General features: G+C 33.1%; 1 protein-coding gene across 1 annotated transcript in view; it reads left to right on the forward strand.

Moving 5' to 3' along the window:
* LOC118190687 (protein FAM135A) overlaps positions 1-17,992 on the forward strand; it is a 167,400-nt gene that overhangs the window by 111,094 nt on the left and 38,314 nt on the right. The window contains exons 12-13 of the mRNA XM_085809140.1: positions 7,941-8,167; positions 16,062-16,240. Of these exons, the coding sequence (XP_085665266.1) occupies positions 7,941-8,167; positions 16,062-16,240 (406 nt within the window). The remainder of the gene's footprint in view (positions 1-7,940; positions 8,168-16,061; positions 16,241-17,992) is intronic.

Raw genomic sequence — 17,992 nt, forward strand, 5'->3', positions numbered from 1 at the left:
TGTGTGGCTTAGCATAAACTAATACAGCATTAAAATTTTACATTAAAAAACATCATACTGGTGGAAGTTTGGTACACAGGGAATGTTAAACACCGTTCTGACTCCAAAAAGATTAATATTTATTTACATTTTTTGGAAATAGAATTACAGACAGAAAATTAGTCATTTAATATTTATTTACATTTTTTGGAAATAGAATTACACAGACAGAAAATTAGTCATTGTTCTTTTTCTACTTGAATTTTTCTATTTTTGACTCAATGGGAACATGTTTTCATCCCTTTTGATGTTGATTCCTAAATAGTTTCTAATTTCTCCTAAATCTTTTGCTTCGAAGAATTCATTGAGAGATTTGATTAGCCTTTTAACTTTTTCTTCACTTTTGCATGATGTAAGGATATTGTCAATGTAGACAATAATCATTATTGTGTCATTTCCATCTTTCTTTAGAAATAAGCATGGGTCTGCCGTACTTTGCGAAAAGTTACAATGAAGAATAAAGATAGCAAATTCGGCTTACCTTTTGTGCACTCAGTAGCAGCAGTTGAGTCTTCGAAACTTTATTGATGATGATATGAGGGATTTATCCATAAATAATACAATGCAGATTTAAACACAAATAACATATTTATTGAACTTCAACTAAAATAATATAAGCGATAGATACATTATACTGTTAATAGAAGCACATACAGAAACTTAAGAAAAACTAAAGAATAAGAGAATCATGGGATAAATTAATATCACGTGATTAACATAGTTGTTGTGTTTGACGCCCGTGTGGCTTGGAATTTCTAGGGTTGCCAGAAGTGAGTTAGAAAAAAATTTATTTATTTATTCTCAAATTTCTGATTAATGTACAACAATTATATAGATGAGTACGTGTGAAATATTTGCTAAGTCCTTGTGCACGAAATTTTTTTTTTTCCCCCCATGGCTGGTTGTTGGAGTGTGTTTTAAGTTTTGCATGTGACTTTGCAATTTTTGTATAAAATCTGAATGCGTAACAGTGGGGACTTAACTGAAAAATTCTCCAGGCAAACAGATTGGTGAACCGTAGACAAGTTCAGCAGAACAATGCGAATCCTCTTTAATGGCGGGTGCTTCAAATGCCAAGAAGAATCAAAGGTAGAACATCAGTCAAAGAATTTGGGGTTTGCAGGTGGGATTTTAGGCTGTTTTTTCCAGCTTCGATGTTGGCATTCGATTAAACCATTAGATTGTGGATGGTAAGCCGTGGTGCTGTTCGCCTTGAAGCCTAGGTATTTGCTCGAGGATCTGAAGTGTTAGCAGTCGAATTGCTGACCTTGGTAGAAGTTTCTGGGTTTTGTGCGTTTCAGAGTCGGCAAAAATTTCAATAAGCCTCTTTTTAATAGCCGAGTATTTGCCGTTGTCTGGTGGTTTGGTGAGAATACCAGAGATTTATGACAATGTCCCTGTTTCAATAGAACTGACTACATAATCATATTTTGTTTGATCAGCTTAATTCCAGCATTGCAGAATTGGGCTTCAATCTGAAGAAACCATATTTTGGGATCAGGTTTCCAAAAAGGAAACCTGATTTTGATGCTGACCTTGGCGACAGTCGCAGATGTTGCATTAGTTTCGGTTTGCTTACTTTCATCTCCTTCAGCCATAGTAGAATTAGCCTTAATGGAAGTAGAGCTACCTTTATACAATTTTTTATTTTTTATAGCTTAAGCTTTTTCGGCTTAAGTTTGCTTAGTAAAAACTTGTACATTTATTCTTAACACATTTGATGCATTCTGAAAATTCTAATTGTATACATTACCACTGAAGACATATTGCAATATAGAACAAAATTTTAATTTTTAAAGTTGACTTACCATTTCAAAAGTATTTTAGTCCCACATATACTCGGAATTTATATTTCACAGATGCATAAAATCAATCGAACCATCAATTCTTTATGTAATCTGTGCACATCAGAAGCACTTCGAAATCGAAAGTATCATTCAATCCACTGTCGAACTCAGAAAAAAACTGCAGAAAGTTAAAATGGGTAAGTAGCTGCTTATGACACTGTCCATAACATATATTCATTCGATAACAGGTGAACTATTTATAAAAGTGCGTATAATGTTAATGACATCTCATTATATTACAGGAACATCGTACGTTCTTTTTCCATCTTACACTTCATAAGTTGAATTGGATCGCATCCGGGTAAACCAGTGTGTAAGTTTGGTATATGGGGAATGTTAAACACCGTTCTGACTCCAATAAGATTAATATTTATCTACATTTTCTGGAAATAGAGTTACACAGACAGAAAATCGGTCATTGTTCTTTTTCTACTTGCCACTCAAAAAGAAAATTGCATGCAAAGAATTTCCCAGGTGGTGCGTCATTAATGCGAATGATGTTGCCGCAATACTTATGTCAGGGAAAAATAAATAAATATATCATACTTAATCATTGTTACTCCCTTAATGATTCATTTAACTTCAGCTCCAATGAAATTATCCAAATGGCTTCTTCACTTGATATATTCAACATCCCTGAAAGCTTTCAGATTCATTTATATCTGCAACTTCTTAGTCATTTTTATTCCCACTTTGTTTAGCCCAAAGTATAAGTCTTTTTATGTAATAATTTTCAGTTTTTCAGACATATCATGCCTATTTCTTCAAGAGATTGCAATGTAATTATTGGTTCTTTTAATTTTATTTTATCTCTTTAAATAGCATATTCTTAATAAATGACCAAGAATATTTTTCCTTATTGAAAAGAGTTTTGTCAACTTTTCTTAAAATGAATAGTTGGGCAACTGAGTAAAATCCTGTATTTTGTACTTTTTAAATGTCCTTGAATTAACCTTTAAATGTACGTAGAGAGTCCTTTTAAGTGTCCTTGAGTAATTTGAGAATAATATGTGTATTTATCAACATGTTATTTTATGCGGTATTAAATTGTACAATTTAATGACTGTAGTAAATCATGGTTAATTACATCTACAGTGAACCTCAGCAGACTATCACAAGTGCCTTTAACCTTCGTGCCTTTCACCATATTCCATTAACCTCGGCCCCCTCACCCATAAATGACTTTTCTTAAACTAAATTAAGGGAAGTAAGAAGCAAGGTAATACAATACCTAAGAAATAATATGCGCATAGTTATGTATCTGTTAAACAAGATCAGTATTACATTTTTAATTAGTATGAAAGTTGTCTGTTACATGAAGTTTTATATAAACACATCTAGTAGTATATATGTTCTCTCTGTCCTTTCCTACTCTCAGTTCTACGTTTTCCATGCATTATAAGGAGCTTAGCATTGTCCTGATGTTATCGAGTGCCTCTTTTATTGTTAAAACAGATTCTTTACTGTTGTCCTGATCATTATAATCCTGATTTTTCATCAGCTACAGCTCTGTTCTCAATCTCACTGATAAAGTTCTTGAAGAAATGAGCTGTATCAGGTTTTATTGTTGAACTGCTCATGCATTGCGAGTCACTTGATGTTTCTAAAACATCTGGGACTCGTATTAGTTACAGTTTTATCTGCCCTGACATGTTAACACTGCATTAATTGGGTTTTCGACTTTTTACCAGCACACACTTTCACTATAAATCTCTGCATTTTTCTGGCATTAATTGTTGTAAAAGTCAGAGCTCATTGCATCTGAAGATATTATCAAGCAAATATTTTATATAAATTCTTGGCCATATCAGTGTCAACCATTGTTCTATCATTTCTTAATTTATATACATAGTTTTCCCAATGATCATTAGACTGTAATCTGATATCTCTTCTACTTGCCTTGCCATCCTCCTGAACACTGATACTCTTGGTTATTGTCCAGAAACTGTGCTACCTATTCAGCTTTAGTCTTCAGGGCAGGCTTATTGAGAGAAGCATCTAAACACATCTGAACAGAAACCCATTAAACTAATATTTAGTCAATGCTGATTTAATCAGACGACCAAAATTCTTTTCATACTCATCCTGTATATATTCCGAGCATACAGAATTTTATCATTACTCGTATGCAGGGTGCTACATATGTTTTACATGTGGCTGATTCGAGCAAAAGTTAGAGCCAACCAGCAGCTGAGTAGTAAAGTCGCTAAACAGTAGTAGTTCATTCTGAGTTCAAGTCCCAGTGAATAGGGTGGCTGTGTGGTTAATTTTCATGGTTTTTCCCCATGTACAACTTAATTACAAGCCATCTTCCCCAAGGAATTCCACAAAGGCATCACTCCTCTTAGGCAGGCAGCCCTTGTGAGCTTCGCTATACGGAAATAGCCTAAAGCTAACTTAAATATGTTATTGAATGCAGAAACACTGTTATGAGAGATAAGGACATCATATTTAATTAAGAATTGCCAATAGGCAACACTTGCACGTGTTAGTAGTGGCAGGTAACGCATAAAGAAAAACAAGCAAAATCAAAAGAAACTTTTCAATCATTCAGTTTTATGTAGCAGTAATGCAACATTGACTTCACACAGCTTTTGGTTAATACACTTGAATGCTTGGTGATTTTAAATTTTTCTGTGTGCATCCTTTGTGTATTTGCTTCATTTCTGTGTGCTGCCTAATAGGTAAGATGCATATCATGAAGCTCTGCTTTTATGTCTCAATTCATACTGCTCAGACTCGGATTTTGGAATGACGGTTTACGTCAGTGTACTGCTACCATATAAACACACTCTTCTGTGGACACATTTGTTACAAAATGTTTTTGCCAAATATTTTCAAATTACATTATATATTAATATGAATTTACTGTGTGATGAATGCCATATAAAAAGACTTTTCATAATTAGACCTGTATCAAACTTAAAATATAAAACCTGCAATGTTCATCCTCCCTCCCTGAACAAAAAGAAATTTATTTAGATAATATGTTGTTATTTTCTCAGATCCTAGCTTGAATTTCAGAAAGCAGGAGCAAAGGGTTACTGCTAAAAAAATTGGTATTGTGTTTTTTCTGTATGTTCCCAAAAAACTACTTAACGTATAATTATGATACAATTACAGGCTGAACAAGTACTAATTTAAAAGTCAAACAACAGAAATTGAACTTTCGAGTCGTTTATTCTCCCATCAAAAAATTCCGAGTTCCATACTCAAGGACCCCATTCGAGATTTGAATTCCTTGGGTATTTACAAAATTCCTTGCCCGTGTGGTTTAATTTACATTGGTCAAACTAAGAGAACCTTAAAATTTCACATTAAGGAACATGAAGAATATGTTAGAAATAAAGGAAACACAAAAGTCTTCTGTTGCACAGCATTGTTAGTCCAAAAATCACACTTTCAATTTTTCTGCAGCCAAAATTATTCAAAAAACATCTTCCATTGGTGAACTAGATTTTCTAGAGGCATTTCACATTCAAAAACGTCTTTCTGTTCTAGTTAATGACCTTAATTCCAAGCCATCTTTACCTTCAGCCTTTAAAGAAATTATATTTTAATTCTGGTTTCATCAACAGATGGCGCCAATGGTTTGGCTTATGTCCATTCTTTCTTATCATTTCTCATCTAATCACTATATCTTATCTCATGCATTTGCACTTTTGCAGCTGAGGATGATGGTTCGATAAAACCATCGAAACTAGTCCTTTGAAAATATAATGCTGATTTTTGTTGTTTGACTTCTAAATTAGTATTTAACCTATCTTCACAATATTTGCTTGTAGGATTGAATATATGCCATTTAACAATAAAAACGATTTTACTTTCCAGAATAAAATTAGTTTTAAAACTTCTAAAAATCATAAACATTTTAGCAACAGATTATCAGTGTTCTGTACTGTATCTGTAATTCAATTTTTAAACAGCCTGTAATCTAATTATTAAAGGAAATCTAATCTAATTATCACAACCAATTCATGTAAATTCAAAGTTTGAATGTACCTAAATATGGGGGGGGGGAATCTCTCCAATAAAATAAAAATATTTAAAAAAACTTTAGAGTTTGAATTAATACTGAAAAATGTACAGCATTAAAACCTCTGTGTCATGATTATCATCTTTCAAAATTCCTGTTTTATGACTGTTCAGTTTTAGAATTTTCATTTTTATTCTGGCTATTTCAAGTTTGTCCATGAGCATATTTTCCTAAAATGTCTATGTCTGACAGTGAATGCAATACAAATCTCAGAGCTCAAGTACAGCTTCAGGTAATGAGTGTTTGACTATATTTTATCAGTTTTAAGAGATTTTTTTTAATAGCCTCATATTGACCACATCTGAATACATAATGTTTAAACCATGCTGCAGATTATGATTGTGTTGATAATTTATTGATGCACTGACATTGCAATAAAATGTTAAATTATAACATGTTTGAATTTGTCATACCAGAGCCGCCGGCAGACAAATTCTAAAACTGCTGAACAGTGGTAATTTGACCTGGTTTCAAATCATGGCTGCTTGGGAGTTTTAATGGTTTCCCACATGTAAAATGTGAATACATCTCACTTTCTGTTAAAAAGTCCTCCATGAAGATATCCCTTCCCTTAGGCAGATAGCCTTCATGTGCTTTGCCATAATCTATACTTAATCTAAGTTAGTGAAAGTTAGTACCCTCTGATTCTCATTTCCTTTCTCTTTGCATTGCCTTTTGTTGCTTAAATTCACAAGGTAATTACGTTAGTTCCAGGGAAGGGTACTTACCATTCGTCATCTGGTTAAATAGTGCACTGGAGATTTTGATCTTACATTATAGCCTCTTTTCACTCTTTTGTGGGGTAGACCCCTCGGACTATAGAGCCATGCTTAGTTTCTGTATGAAATTCCCCCCACCCTTCACCAGGAAATGAACTACCAGAATGTTAATGAGTAGCCAAGTTAACTGAAGTGATTAGTTCTTGCTTAGGATCTTTGGAATGTATGGCCACTTTTTTGTTGTGCAGAATAGCATCACAGCTATCAATAGTTGCAAAACCACATGGCATATTATTATTTATTCTCCTTATCATTATCGTTAGTGTTACAATTCTAACTAATTAATCAAGCTAAGCAGCTTACCTCATCCCAATGGGTTCTGCTAGGGCCACTGGTTGAATTGATCTCCTCTGTGCATCTATCTGGAAAATATTGAAGAGAATAATCCATAAATGATAAATACATTCTTTACACAAACATATTTAATGAAAACTCAAACGGGTTACAGAATATTTACATAATGAAAAGGGTTTTAAAATGGCACGACGCCGCGTGCGACTTCTCCATTCCGAGTTCTCATGCGATCTCTGAGCGAGAATTCATAGTTTGAGATGATGTCACTCAGCCATCGGAGCTCAGCAAGAGTTGAGTTGCAACATGGCAGAATATCAGCACAGCTAAAGGTTATAAAGAGCCCATAGATGAAATGAGCAATGTGCTTGTAGCTCTTACTAAATAAAAGGGGAGGGCTATTCAAATATTCAAATTACTTAGACAGTTAAAAGGTGTGATTAACACCTCATTCAGAAGTTTTGGAAAACCCATTTGAGCCATGCGCAGTATTTGGGCGAAAAGCATTGCATTTAGGTGTCTAGCCAATAATTGTATGGACAGGCACTTTTCAGAGAAGACTTAAAAAATTCAAACCACCTTCTTTCATTCTTCAGTGCACTTAATGAGTATATAGTAAGCTACAGTATTGTTCTCATTCTTTCACTTCTCTTTTTGCTGACTGTGATCAAAGTTGAGGATTCATTGTGAAAAAAACTTTTAATACAAATTTTCTGTGTATTTCAAGACAGGTGATTTAAATTTACTGTTAATGAATTTTCAGTACAACTGAGTTTTCTGTATTGCGAATTGGCCGTATTTGTTCTGTAAATATGACTGTCTCTAGTTTATAATATAACATTTATCTCTGAACATAACATCTGAATCATACATCTGCATAATTTACACTTACATTTAGTGATATGAAAATATCTTAAATTTTTTTTCAGTATTGTTTGTATTATTTAGGGTATGGACAGTGAAGAATTTCTGATGAAAGCAAATAGTGATATTGCTCAAATATGTGGTGCTCTTATTCTCTTGTGGCAAAAGTTTCTTGAGACTGTGATAGGGAATGAAAAAGTACGACAACATTTATCCCGACAGAGGCATTTTCAGAGAGTGAAACGCTTTTCAGAGGCCTTTTTCATCATTGAAAGGAGTAGAGATTCTGCTTTGGCTCCCTGTGATAGCAGGTAAGTTTAATTTATAATTACATTTGACATAAATAATGATGTGGCTAAATGTAGATTTCTCTCTCCTGAGTTGACAAAATGTTTTTCACTTATGATGCTCAGAATTTCACAGTATGGCTTTTTTTGCACTATCTTCCAATGAAAGAAAAATTAACATTTAAAATTACATGTATTTTAACAGTTAGTATAAAAAACAGTAAAACAAATGCCAAAAATGTATAACATAAGTATTGAGTTTTGATACTTAATAGGTCCTATTCTTCCATCTCTTGATTAGTGATATCTCAAAAAAAAAATTCTTATGCATTCCATTTACCTGAAACATATCCATAAAGTATACCTTCCTATTATCAAAATGCTTGTGTTATGTCAGATTTTTTATGATAGTAATAGAAATGAATAGCCAAATAATGTGAATTCAAAGGCAATGGAAATAAGAAGAATGAGCAAGATATATGTATATAATAGCTGATTTAACTAGTGCTTTTGTACTGAGTAACAAGAAGACATAATTAATTTTTGCATAATTGGTAAAGAATATATATATATATATACGCACACACACCATGTTGTGTTATATACACATATATTTATGTCTGAAACTAAAAGGATGGAATGCTTTCAAGCAAATGGAGTTTTTTCAGGTTAACCAATGAAAAAAGTCATTCAAGTTATAAGGTATCTCTCCTGCTTTCCTAGCGTGCCTTTGTGGTGTAGTGGTTCTGCACGCTGAGACGGTATTCCAGAGGTCCGTGGTTCGATTCCTGGCAAAGGCATTTGTTAATTTTTTAATTCTCCTGCTTCCAAAAAGTACTTAATGTCTCTACAGTGGTGCCCGAACTAAAAGGGTGTTGGATGAGGATTCTCCACACCCAGGATTTGGTGATTGGGTCCGCTAAAAGCCCCAGTCACCCTTTAAAAGGGGGGTATATAAGGTATCTCTCCTGCTTTCCTAGCATGCCTTCATGGTGTAGTGGTTCTGCACGCTGGGCTGGTAATCCAGAGGTCCGTGGTTCGATTCCCGGCAAAGGCAGTTGCTAACTTTCCATCTCTCCGGCTTTTCCAATTAACCTAATGTCTCCTACAATGTATTTATCATTTAATTAATTTTACTGCTTTTATGTAGTGAAATTAATTGTCTAGAAATTAAAAAGAAGTTAATGTTATTTTTTCATTGCTAACATGTGTATTTTCCCAGGATGAGAGCTAGTTCCCTTAGAAATTCCCCCACAAAAGCATCACTCCTCCTTTGACAGATGGCTGTCATGAACTTTGCTATAATCAAACAGACCAAACCCAACCTCCAAGTGTAATGGGAATATGAGCTAGATTTCTTTAAAAGTCCTGCCTAAAGCATCCTTTCTTTAATTAGTCAGGCCTTTTGTGGTTTTCTATACTCAAAAAATTATCAGCAAGCAAAACAATCATTCATTATATAATCAGGCTTAGTTTTCCTACTTAAACGTTACATATTTGCTCTGGAGTCTTTTCTCCATCTCTGATCATTTGTACATTCTAACGTATTTCTTTCTTGGAACTGATCAAATAAATCTGTATATAATGCCAGACTAACTGGCTGCACACCCCTACAGAAGCCACTGTCTTCTGATTGATAGCACAAACATAATCAATCATTCATCTGGAAAAATTTAGAAGTTGGTTACCATTTGGCATAAAATTTTGCAGTTAGCATCTGGAAAGAAGTATGTGCTTTGATTTATATAATGCCAGATTAACTTGCTGTGTACCCCTACAGAAGCCGCTGTCTTCTGATAGATATCACAAACATAATCAATCATTCATCTGGAAAAATTTATAAATTAGTTACCATTTGGCATAAAATTTTGCAGTTAGCATCTGGAAAGAAGTATGTGCTTTGATTTATAGGAATTACATTTCATTTTACATTTTACATTCTCACCTAACACTGCTTCAGTTGTTTTCTTTTTTTAATGTGGATGGAATGTTATTGCTAATAATATATTTAATATATATGTTGCTAATCAGAATATATAGTTATAGACTACTGGTTATCAAAATGTATGTATAACTCCTTTGCAATCAAAACTTGGAATGACATAGAGATGGAATTTTTTATGTAACTGCATGAAATGCCTTGAGAAAATTAGTGAACTTGTTCTTGTATGTTATCAAACTTATTTTCCGTTCAAAGTGTGTGACTTATTTATGCAGAAAAAACTCTATTATGGATATTACTCTATATTATGGACTCCATGCTCTAGTTTTCACATGGACTTCAACTATTATGGATTCTCTGTAGTTTCTATGGAAATTCCTTGGAAATTAAGAACTGCAAAAAAATACTGAAAAAACTACATTGAAGTGACAAAAGTCATGGGATAGCAATATGCAAATATACAGATGGCAGTAGTATCGCGTAGAAAATGTATAGATGCAAAGTGCTTTGGCATGGCTTTCATTTGTGTTCAAGTTATTCATGTGAAGAGGCTTTGACATGATTATGGCTGCACAACGAGAATTAACAGACTTTGAATGCGGAATGGTAGTTGGAGCTAGACGCATGGATCATTCCATTTCGGATATCATTAGGGAATTCAACATTCCGAGATCCACAGTGTCAAGAGTGTGCCGAGAGTATCTAATTTCAGGCATAACATTCCACCATGGACAGCGCAGTGACCAACCACCTGCATTTAACGACCGAGACCAGCGACGTGACAAGCAACACTGTGTCAAATAACCACAGAAATCAATGTGGGATGTATGAGGGACATGTCCGATAGGACAGTGCGGCGAAATTTGTCTTCCTTGGGCTATGCCAGCAGAAGACCCACTCGAGTGCCTTTACTGACAGCACAACATCACCTGCTGCGACTCTCGTGGGCTTGGGAGCATATCGGTTGGTCCCTAAATGAATGGAAAACCGTGGCTTGGTCAGATGAGTCACAATTTCAGTTGGTAAGAGCTGATGGTATGGTTTGAGTGTGGTGCAGACCCCACGAAGCCATGGACCCAAGTTGTCAACAAGGCACTGTTCAAGCTGGTGGTGGTTCCATAATGGTCTGGGCTGTTTTTACACGGCATGGACTCGGTCCTCTGGTGCACCTGAACCGATCATTGACTGGAAATGGATACCTTCAGTTACTTGGAGATCACTTACAGCCATTCCTGGACTTCACATACTCGAACAACGATGGGATTTTTATGGATGATAATGCACCATGTCACCGGGCCATAATTGTTCACGATTAGTTAGAAGAACATTCTGGACAATTCCAGCAAATGATCTGGCCACCTAGATCGCCCGACATGAATCCCATCAAACATTTATTGGACATCATCGAGAGGTCAGTTCGTGCCCAAAACCCTGCACCGTCAACACTTTCACAATTATGGACGTCTATAAAGGCAGCATGACTCAATATTCCTGCAGGGGACTTCCAACGACTTGTTGAGTCCATGCCACGTCGAGTTGCTGCACTTCGCCGGGCAAAAGGAGAACCGACAAAATATTAGGAGGTATCCCATGACTTTTGTCACTTTAGTGTATGTATTTTATTGAAAGGGGGCAAGGGAAATGTGTATAAACTATCGCATGTTAAGTTAATCTTGTTCTGCTTTTGAAGAGAAGAGTAAATTTCGACCCTTAACTTTCCAATCAAGTATCCTGCTGTGAAGGGCTTGTTTACCCTGATGATCTGATCAGATTATATTATGGCGGAAAAAAATGCAGCACTTGCTTCTTGTGAGTTGTGATGAAATTGGAAATTCTCCAAATTCGGGAATTGTACTGCATCAGAGTAAAATGCTGAAATTATCAAGGTAGAAATTTAAAGACTCGTATTTAACAGAATTCCCATGCATTAAAGCATCTAAAATTTTCCATAACTTTTACTTTTCAGTAGCAACAAAGACTTCTGTTGCATATAGCATTAACTGATTATATTTTCTCAAAGGCATACAGAAATTAATGCTAAAAAATTGAAAGAAATCTCAAATTTCTTCATAATTGGTTGTTATAAAAACTGAATGCTGTTTTAGTTGATTTTTCATTGAATACAACCTTCCAGTTTCAGTTTCATACCATTTGAAGAAGCTTTTAAATGCAGTGTTTCAGGATTCTACCATTGCAAAAAAAATGAAAGAATTTTTCTGCTATGTTAAAAAAAAAAAAAAAAAAAAAAATTCAATTGTATTTTGACCAAATCCAGGTATGAAAACTCTTGAAGCTGTTCTCATTTCAAAAATAAACTTGCAAATGAAGAATTGTTTAGTAGAAAAAGATTATCTAATTCAAAACTTAAGTTTGCAAAGCATGCTACTTATAAATCTTTACATTCATAATGTAAAATGCATTATAAGTAGTTTTATTGATTATATGTATTATATTTTATGTCTCTGCCTAGAATTAATTTTCTTTCACCTCTGCCAGCTAGTTTTTGCTGCTTATCTGAATAGTAAAATTTTTTATATTTATGAATTTTATGTTAACTGCTATTAAATTAATTACATTTAATGGTTAATTTTAAAAAAATACTCCTTAGATGCATATTTTCAAACTGTAGAAGTGTCATTCATGCATTGACTACTGACAAGTTTTGCTGTAGGTTGGATAATATGCCATAGTAACATCCTACTTAACAACAAACTGTGATCTTTCACATTATTTTGTAAACAAGGCTGAAGTAGTGAAAGAGACGTGTTGGCTTTAAAATTGGGGATGCCTCTTATGATAGCCACTCCTTTTGCCATCTTTATTAAACGTAGTTGTGAATTACAAGTTCCATGTTGTGTATCTCTAGAATATGGTACTTATACTAATGAACTCATGCCACTTTGTGCTACGTTGCATCTCCTCTCTCAAGGTATGTCAATGCACTGTACTTCATTTTCCATTCTGTTGTATTTTGGGATAGCTGCTGCTTCAGACTTTTATGCAACATGTACTTTCTTCTTGTCTTGTAAATTTTGTGTATGGTTCCTCTCGCAGTAAAACTGTTTATGAATAGTTTTTTTTTTTTTTTTTTTTAACTTCACTCTGAAAAGTGGTGATCATACAAATTAAAGCTGTGTTCTGGAGAACACACTATACTACTTTTCTCTTGTAATCCATTATGACATTCCATTATTTTCAATGTCATGTTATGGTGTATATGCTTTTCCCATGACAATGTGTCCTTTAATATAGTGCTCCAATGGCTATATGACTCTCATGCAATGCACTTGTCAGTCTGTGTTAGAAATGTGTTATGTGTTGGATGTTTCTATGTTTCTCCATTACTATTTTACTGTGATGGAGGCTAGAGTTATGTAACTACATTGTATGCTTTTATTAATTTGTGTAGTGTTGACATTTTAATTTGATGTTGAAATAAAGATATTTCAGTGCTCACCAGTCAAGTAATTTTAGAGTCCCTTTGAAGTTAGGGAGTGGTCTTTAGAAGAATAGAATATACCATTGTCAGTATTATTTTTTTTTAATATTCTTATATATGGGTCATCATCATGGGAGGTTCTATGTATTTTAGTATTTCAAGTAGAGCTTGTTGTCTCAATATAATCTTGAAATATGAAATTAATAATATATTTTTATTCAAAGTAAGCAAGTTAAGTGTAGCAATATTAATACGTACATATAAATTCAGTTGCTGCTTCTACTTCCTGTCTTAATTGGAGGTGTGCATAATTTTTTTCACTTTGCAAACATTTTAACTGTAAATCGAGTTTTCTGCACATTTAGGCAGAACTTTTCATTCATTATTTGCCTCAAAATATATGAGTTTAATGTAAAACTTTGCCTGTATTTCTTGTTTTTGCCTAATCTGATATATCTGAAATGATGAACTCATCCTATAAGAGTGAGATTCATAGAAGTCAGCAGAATTGTTTTAATTTTTTTCCTGATAAGGTATAACTTGCTGTAGACTGTGTCCTCACTTCCCAAAAATCTAGTTTCTATGCAAAATTTGAATCATTAATGCTTCAGTTGCTTAAATAATAGAGTAATAGTTAAGTTTGAAACTCTTAGTTTTTCTGCTGTTTCTACAAGATTGCTTGTGAAAGAAAAAAGATATGCTGTAAGTATTATAACATTTTTTTAATTTAAATTATATCATTCATACTTCCAAAATAGGATATTTTTGACTGATAGCTGTTCATAATAATTTCATTATCATGTTCTTATGATTCACCACTGTTTTCATTATGACTTTCCTTATTATTGCTGCAACTACTTTTATCTGTTCTTTCATTAGAAAAGTAACCATTGGTTTTCTAAGAAGAATCTAATTTGTCTACAAAATGCTTCAGGCTAGTGCAAGTATAAAGGCATGCTGCTATTTTAAACAAAAAATGTCACCTCTCACATTAAATGAAAACTTCTGTATGGCAGTTTATGTACTGCTGTACCTTATGATGAGCTAAAATTATCATTTGAGATATGATCATATGCAGGAGAAACATGCTAAATGTCTTGCCATAGATCTACTCTGAAAAGACATTTTGGTGTGGTGAAACTGCTTGATCTATACATGAGCAGGTCTTTCATCTTTGATTGGTAATTATTTTTTCAGTGTATTTCAGCTTCTTGTAGAACAGACTGGTGTCTCACTTATTACGATTGTCAAAGTGACTCAAACTCCTAGCTTCACTTCATAGCCTATAAATATTAAACTATCATATGGCTGCATGGTGTTTTTATCTTATTTTAAAATCATCCTAAGTAAGAAAAGATGCTGCATGGAGTCTGAGAACTGAGACTGTTAAACACTATCAAATTACTTCAAAATTTTATGAGTTGTAAACTCCTCCAAGCCAGAGCTGAATTTTATTTGAATTCAAACTCCTTTTACAGCTAACTCTTGCTCACTTTATTAATCATTTTTAAATAACTCATATGATTCTTGCAGTACATAAAGAATATCTAAACAACAGTTTTCAGTTGCATGGAGTACAGTAGTTGTAGACATAAACTAATATAATGTTTCAAGTAATAACTGTGAGGAAAGACATTAGTTTAATTATTGCTGTTTCAAAATTTTGCTATCTAGCAATTTTTTTAATAATGTTGTCCAAGAAAACTGATGAAAATTAGCTAATATATTAATACAAAATTAAAACAAATTAAACATTGAGAACTCATTTTGGGGGGCTTAAAAATTGAGAACTCTTTGATTTGGGGGGGGGTGAATTTTGTTTTGTATGCTAGGCATAGGTTGCTTCCATTGAGAAATCAGGTGAGTTTGAAATACTTATTAATTAGCTTTTCGAGAACCTGTTTATTGCTAAATGCAGGGACATTAAAAAGTTAGTTTAACTGAAGTATGTGAATAGCATTTTGAAGCCAAATGGTCTGAAAATACAGATAATGTAAATGGACTGTAAAAAAATATTCCATGCAAGATTAAAATAGGAATGCCATAAAATTTTCATATGACAAATTTATGTTGTATTTGTAAAAGTTGAAAATGTATTACTGTCTAAGAAATATTACGTAGATTATAGTTCTTGAATGTACTGATAAATTCTTGAATGAATGTAGATTATTAATAAAATGTGTTATTGCTTAAATTTTTGCTAAATCTATGTGATGTATGTTTCAAATTTTTGACTAATCCTCGTGGTATGTAACTGTCTCATTATTCCACCTTCATTATAAATGAAAATATATTTAGGTGTTCTATCTCAATAGTTGTGTTTCTTGCTTTAAAATAATTAAACACAAATGTTGCTGTCTTCTTTTTAATAAATAAATTGTAAGAAAATTTTTCTTCCTTACATAAGTAACATAATTTTAAAAATTACATTTCTGCTTAATGTTAACAAGAAATTATAAATTAATTATTATATATTATTAAACAATTTGTCTTATATTTTAGGAATGAATTTCTAATTATAAAATTTTACTGTTTAGTGTTGAAGCTTATCAAGAAGTTTCAGAGTGCTTAAGGAAATCATCATATTTTAACTTACTGCCTCCCTTAGAAGTAGAGTGTCTTGAGTTTGATGGAGATCTGAATTCCTTGCCAATTGTGTATGAAGAACATTATCAAGAAACTGCTCGCAGGGGTTCAAGTAATAGCCAAAGTTCACGTAAGTAGTGGCAGGATGTATAATAAATTTCTTTGCCATTAAATAAAAATTAACTTTGATGCTTCATTATATTTTGTGATTGAATATTGAAAGGTCTTATCTAAAAAAATTCATGGGTCACATACTGTCTCAATGATCATGAAACTGTCAGAGATCTTGCTTAAGTTATGCCAGTCGTTTGTGTGAAATTCTGAGCTGCACTTTATCTGTAAATCTTAACCATAAAAGCATTTGTCAGTCTCTCTGCATAGTCCACCAAATAGCTACTGCTGCTGAAGTATTGATAGACTTTGTTCTTGCGTTTTGTAATAAGGCTAAGGTCGATTTTTGTTAAGCCTCCAATTTTACATTTTACCAGAAGCTCTCTTTAGAATGCTATGAGTTGAAATCTATTATTGTTTTGGCAGCGTTATCTCAGCTGTTCTTTTCCCCATTCAACAAATATTAATTCTGAACCAGAGGGCAGTCACAAATGTGATTCTACATGTCTTATCAGTGGAGTTGAAAGCAGGGATATTATGAGGGTGTGGTCATGTCACATTAATCCATAACTGGCATTAAATCATGCTGTTTGACAATAGTTTCATTTTTGATGGAATAAAATATAAGACTAATTCATGAAATTTAGATATAATTGCTATCAAGTCTATTAATATAGCAACATATTTCTGTTCATATGAAGATTAAATTCATGTGGCAAATCAATTTTGAGAAAATGACATAAATTCTGCATTATATGTGTACTGAACTATGATTAAGTATTGTGCTGCTTTTTGTTCTCAAATTTGAAGGTTATGTTTGAAATCATACTAAAAGAGTTAAAAAATATATATTTATTTTATTTTTACTGCTAAGCATGCTTCACATATTAGCGTAATTTGTGTATGCAAGTCTCTGTATAATTTTAAATTTAATGTCATTTTTTGTCATAATTTTGACTCAGATCATCTTGACATCATTCTAGTTTTTATAGAGCTCAAATACATAAAACTTCTTACATCATGACAACATGATCACTTAGAATATGCATTGCAGCTTCCTCTTATTTCTTCTTTGATCATGTAAATAACATTCTGTTTCAACATTTAGTTTAAAAATTTAATTAAAACATTTAGTTTTCTATAACAAGTTTTATTGGCTGCTGATTCTTCTAAGATATTTAAGTGAATTTCAGTTTATTATTATTTTACTTGCTATTTGTATTTAAGTTAAAATTAATGATTTTATTTGCTACTTGTTTTGTTTCTTCACTGTGGTACCTGTGTCCAAATCAGTTTTGTAGTCAGCATTATCCATTCATTTGTTCATTAACCTAATGTGAGGTCTGTAGTTAGACACTGATAGGCTGTAATAAAACACTTATGATATACACTAGTGTATATCATAAGTGTTTGCATTTCATGTCCCATGAATGCCATGAAGCTGGGACATGAAATGTAAATTTCTGAGTATTTACATTTCATGTCCCAGCTGTTTTAAATCTGCTACATGAATAATACATTGATAAAGAGAATCAGTTTCCTTTCATGTAGAAATGATGAAATGAAAAGAATACAATAAGTCTCTAAGCCTAACTACAAGTTCCTTTTATGTAACTAGGCTTAATGCATTCCTTTCAGAGCTTAATTTTATAATGAAGAGGGCTTGCTTTCTCTCTCTCAGATGTTCACTGAAATTATTTGTTTCCTGCAATAAACTCATAGTTGTCTTCCATTAGAATAATGCTTAATTTCTCTGCATCATTATCACAAT

The sequence above is a fragment of the Stegodyphus dumicola genome, chromosome X2 (assembly GCF_044657685.1).
Source record: "Stegodyphus dumicola isolate Sdum_Otavi_A_Nest chromosome X2, ASM4465768v1".
Classification (NCBI taxonomy): Eukaryota; Metazoa; Arthropoda; class Arachnida; order Araneae; family Eresidae; genus Stegodyphus; species Stegodyphus dumicola.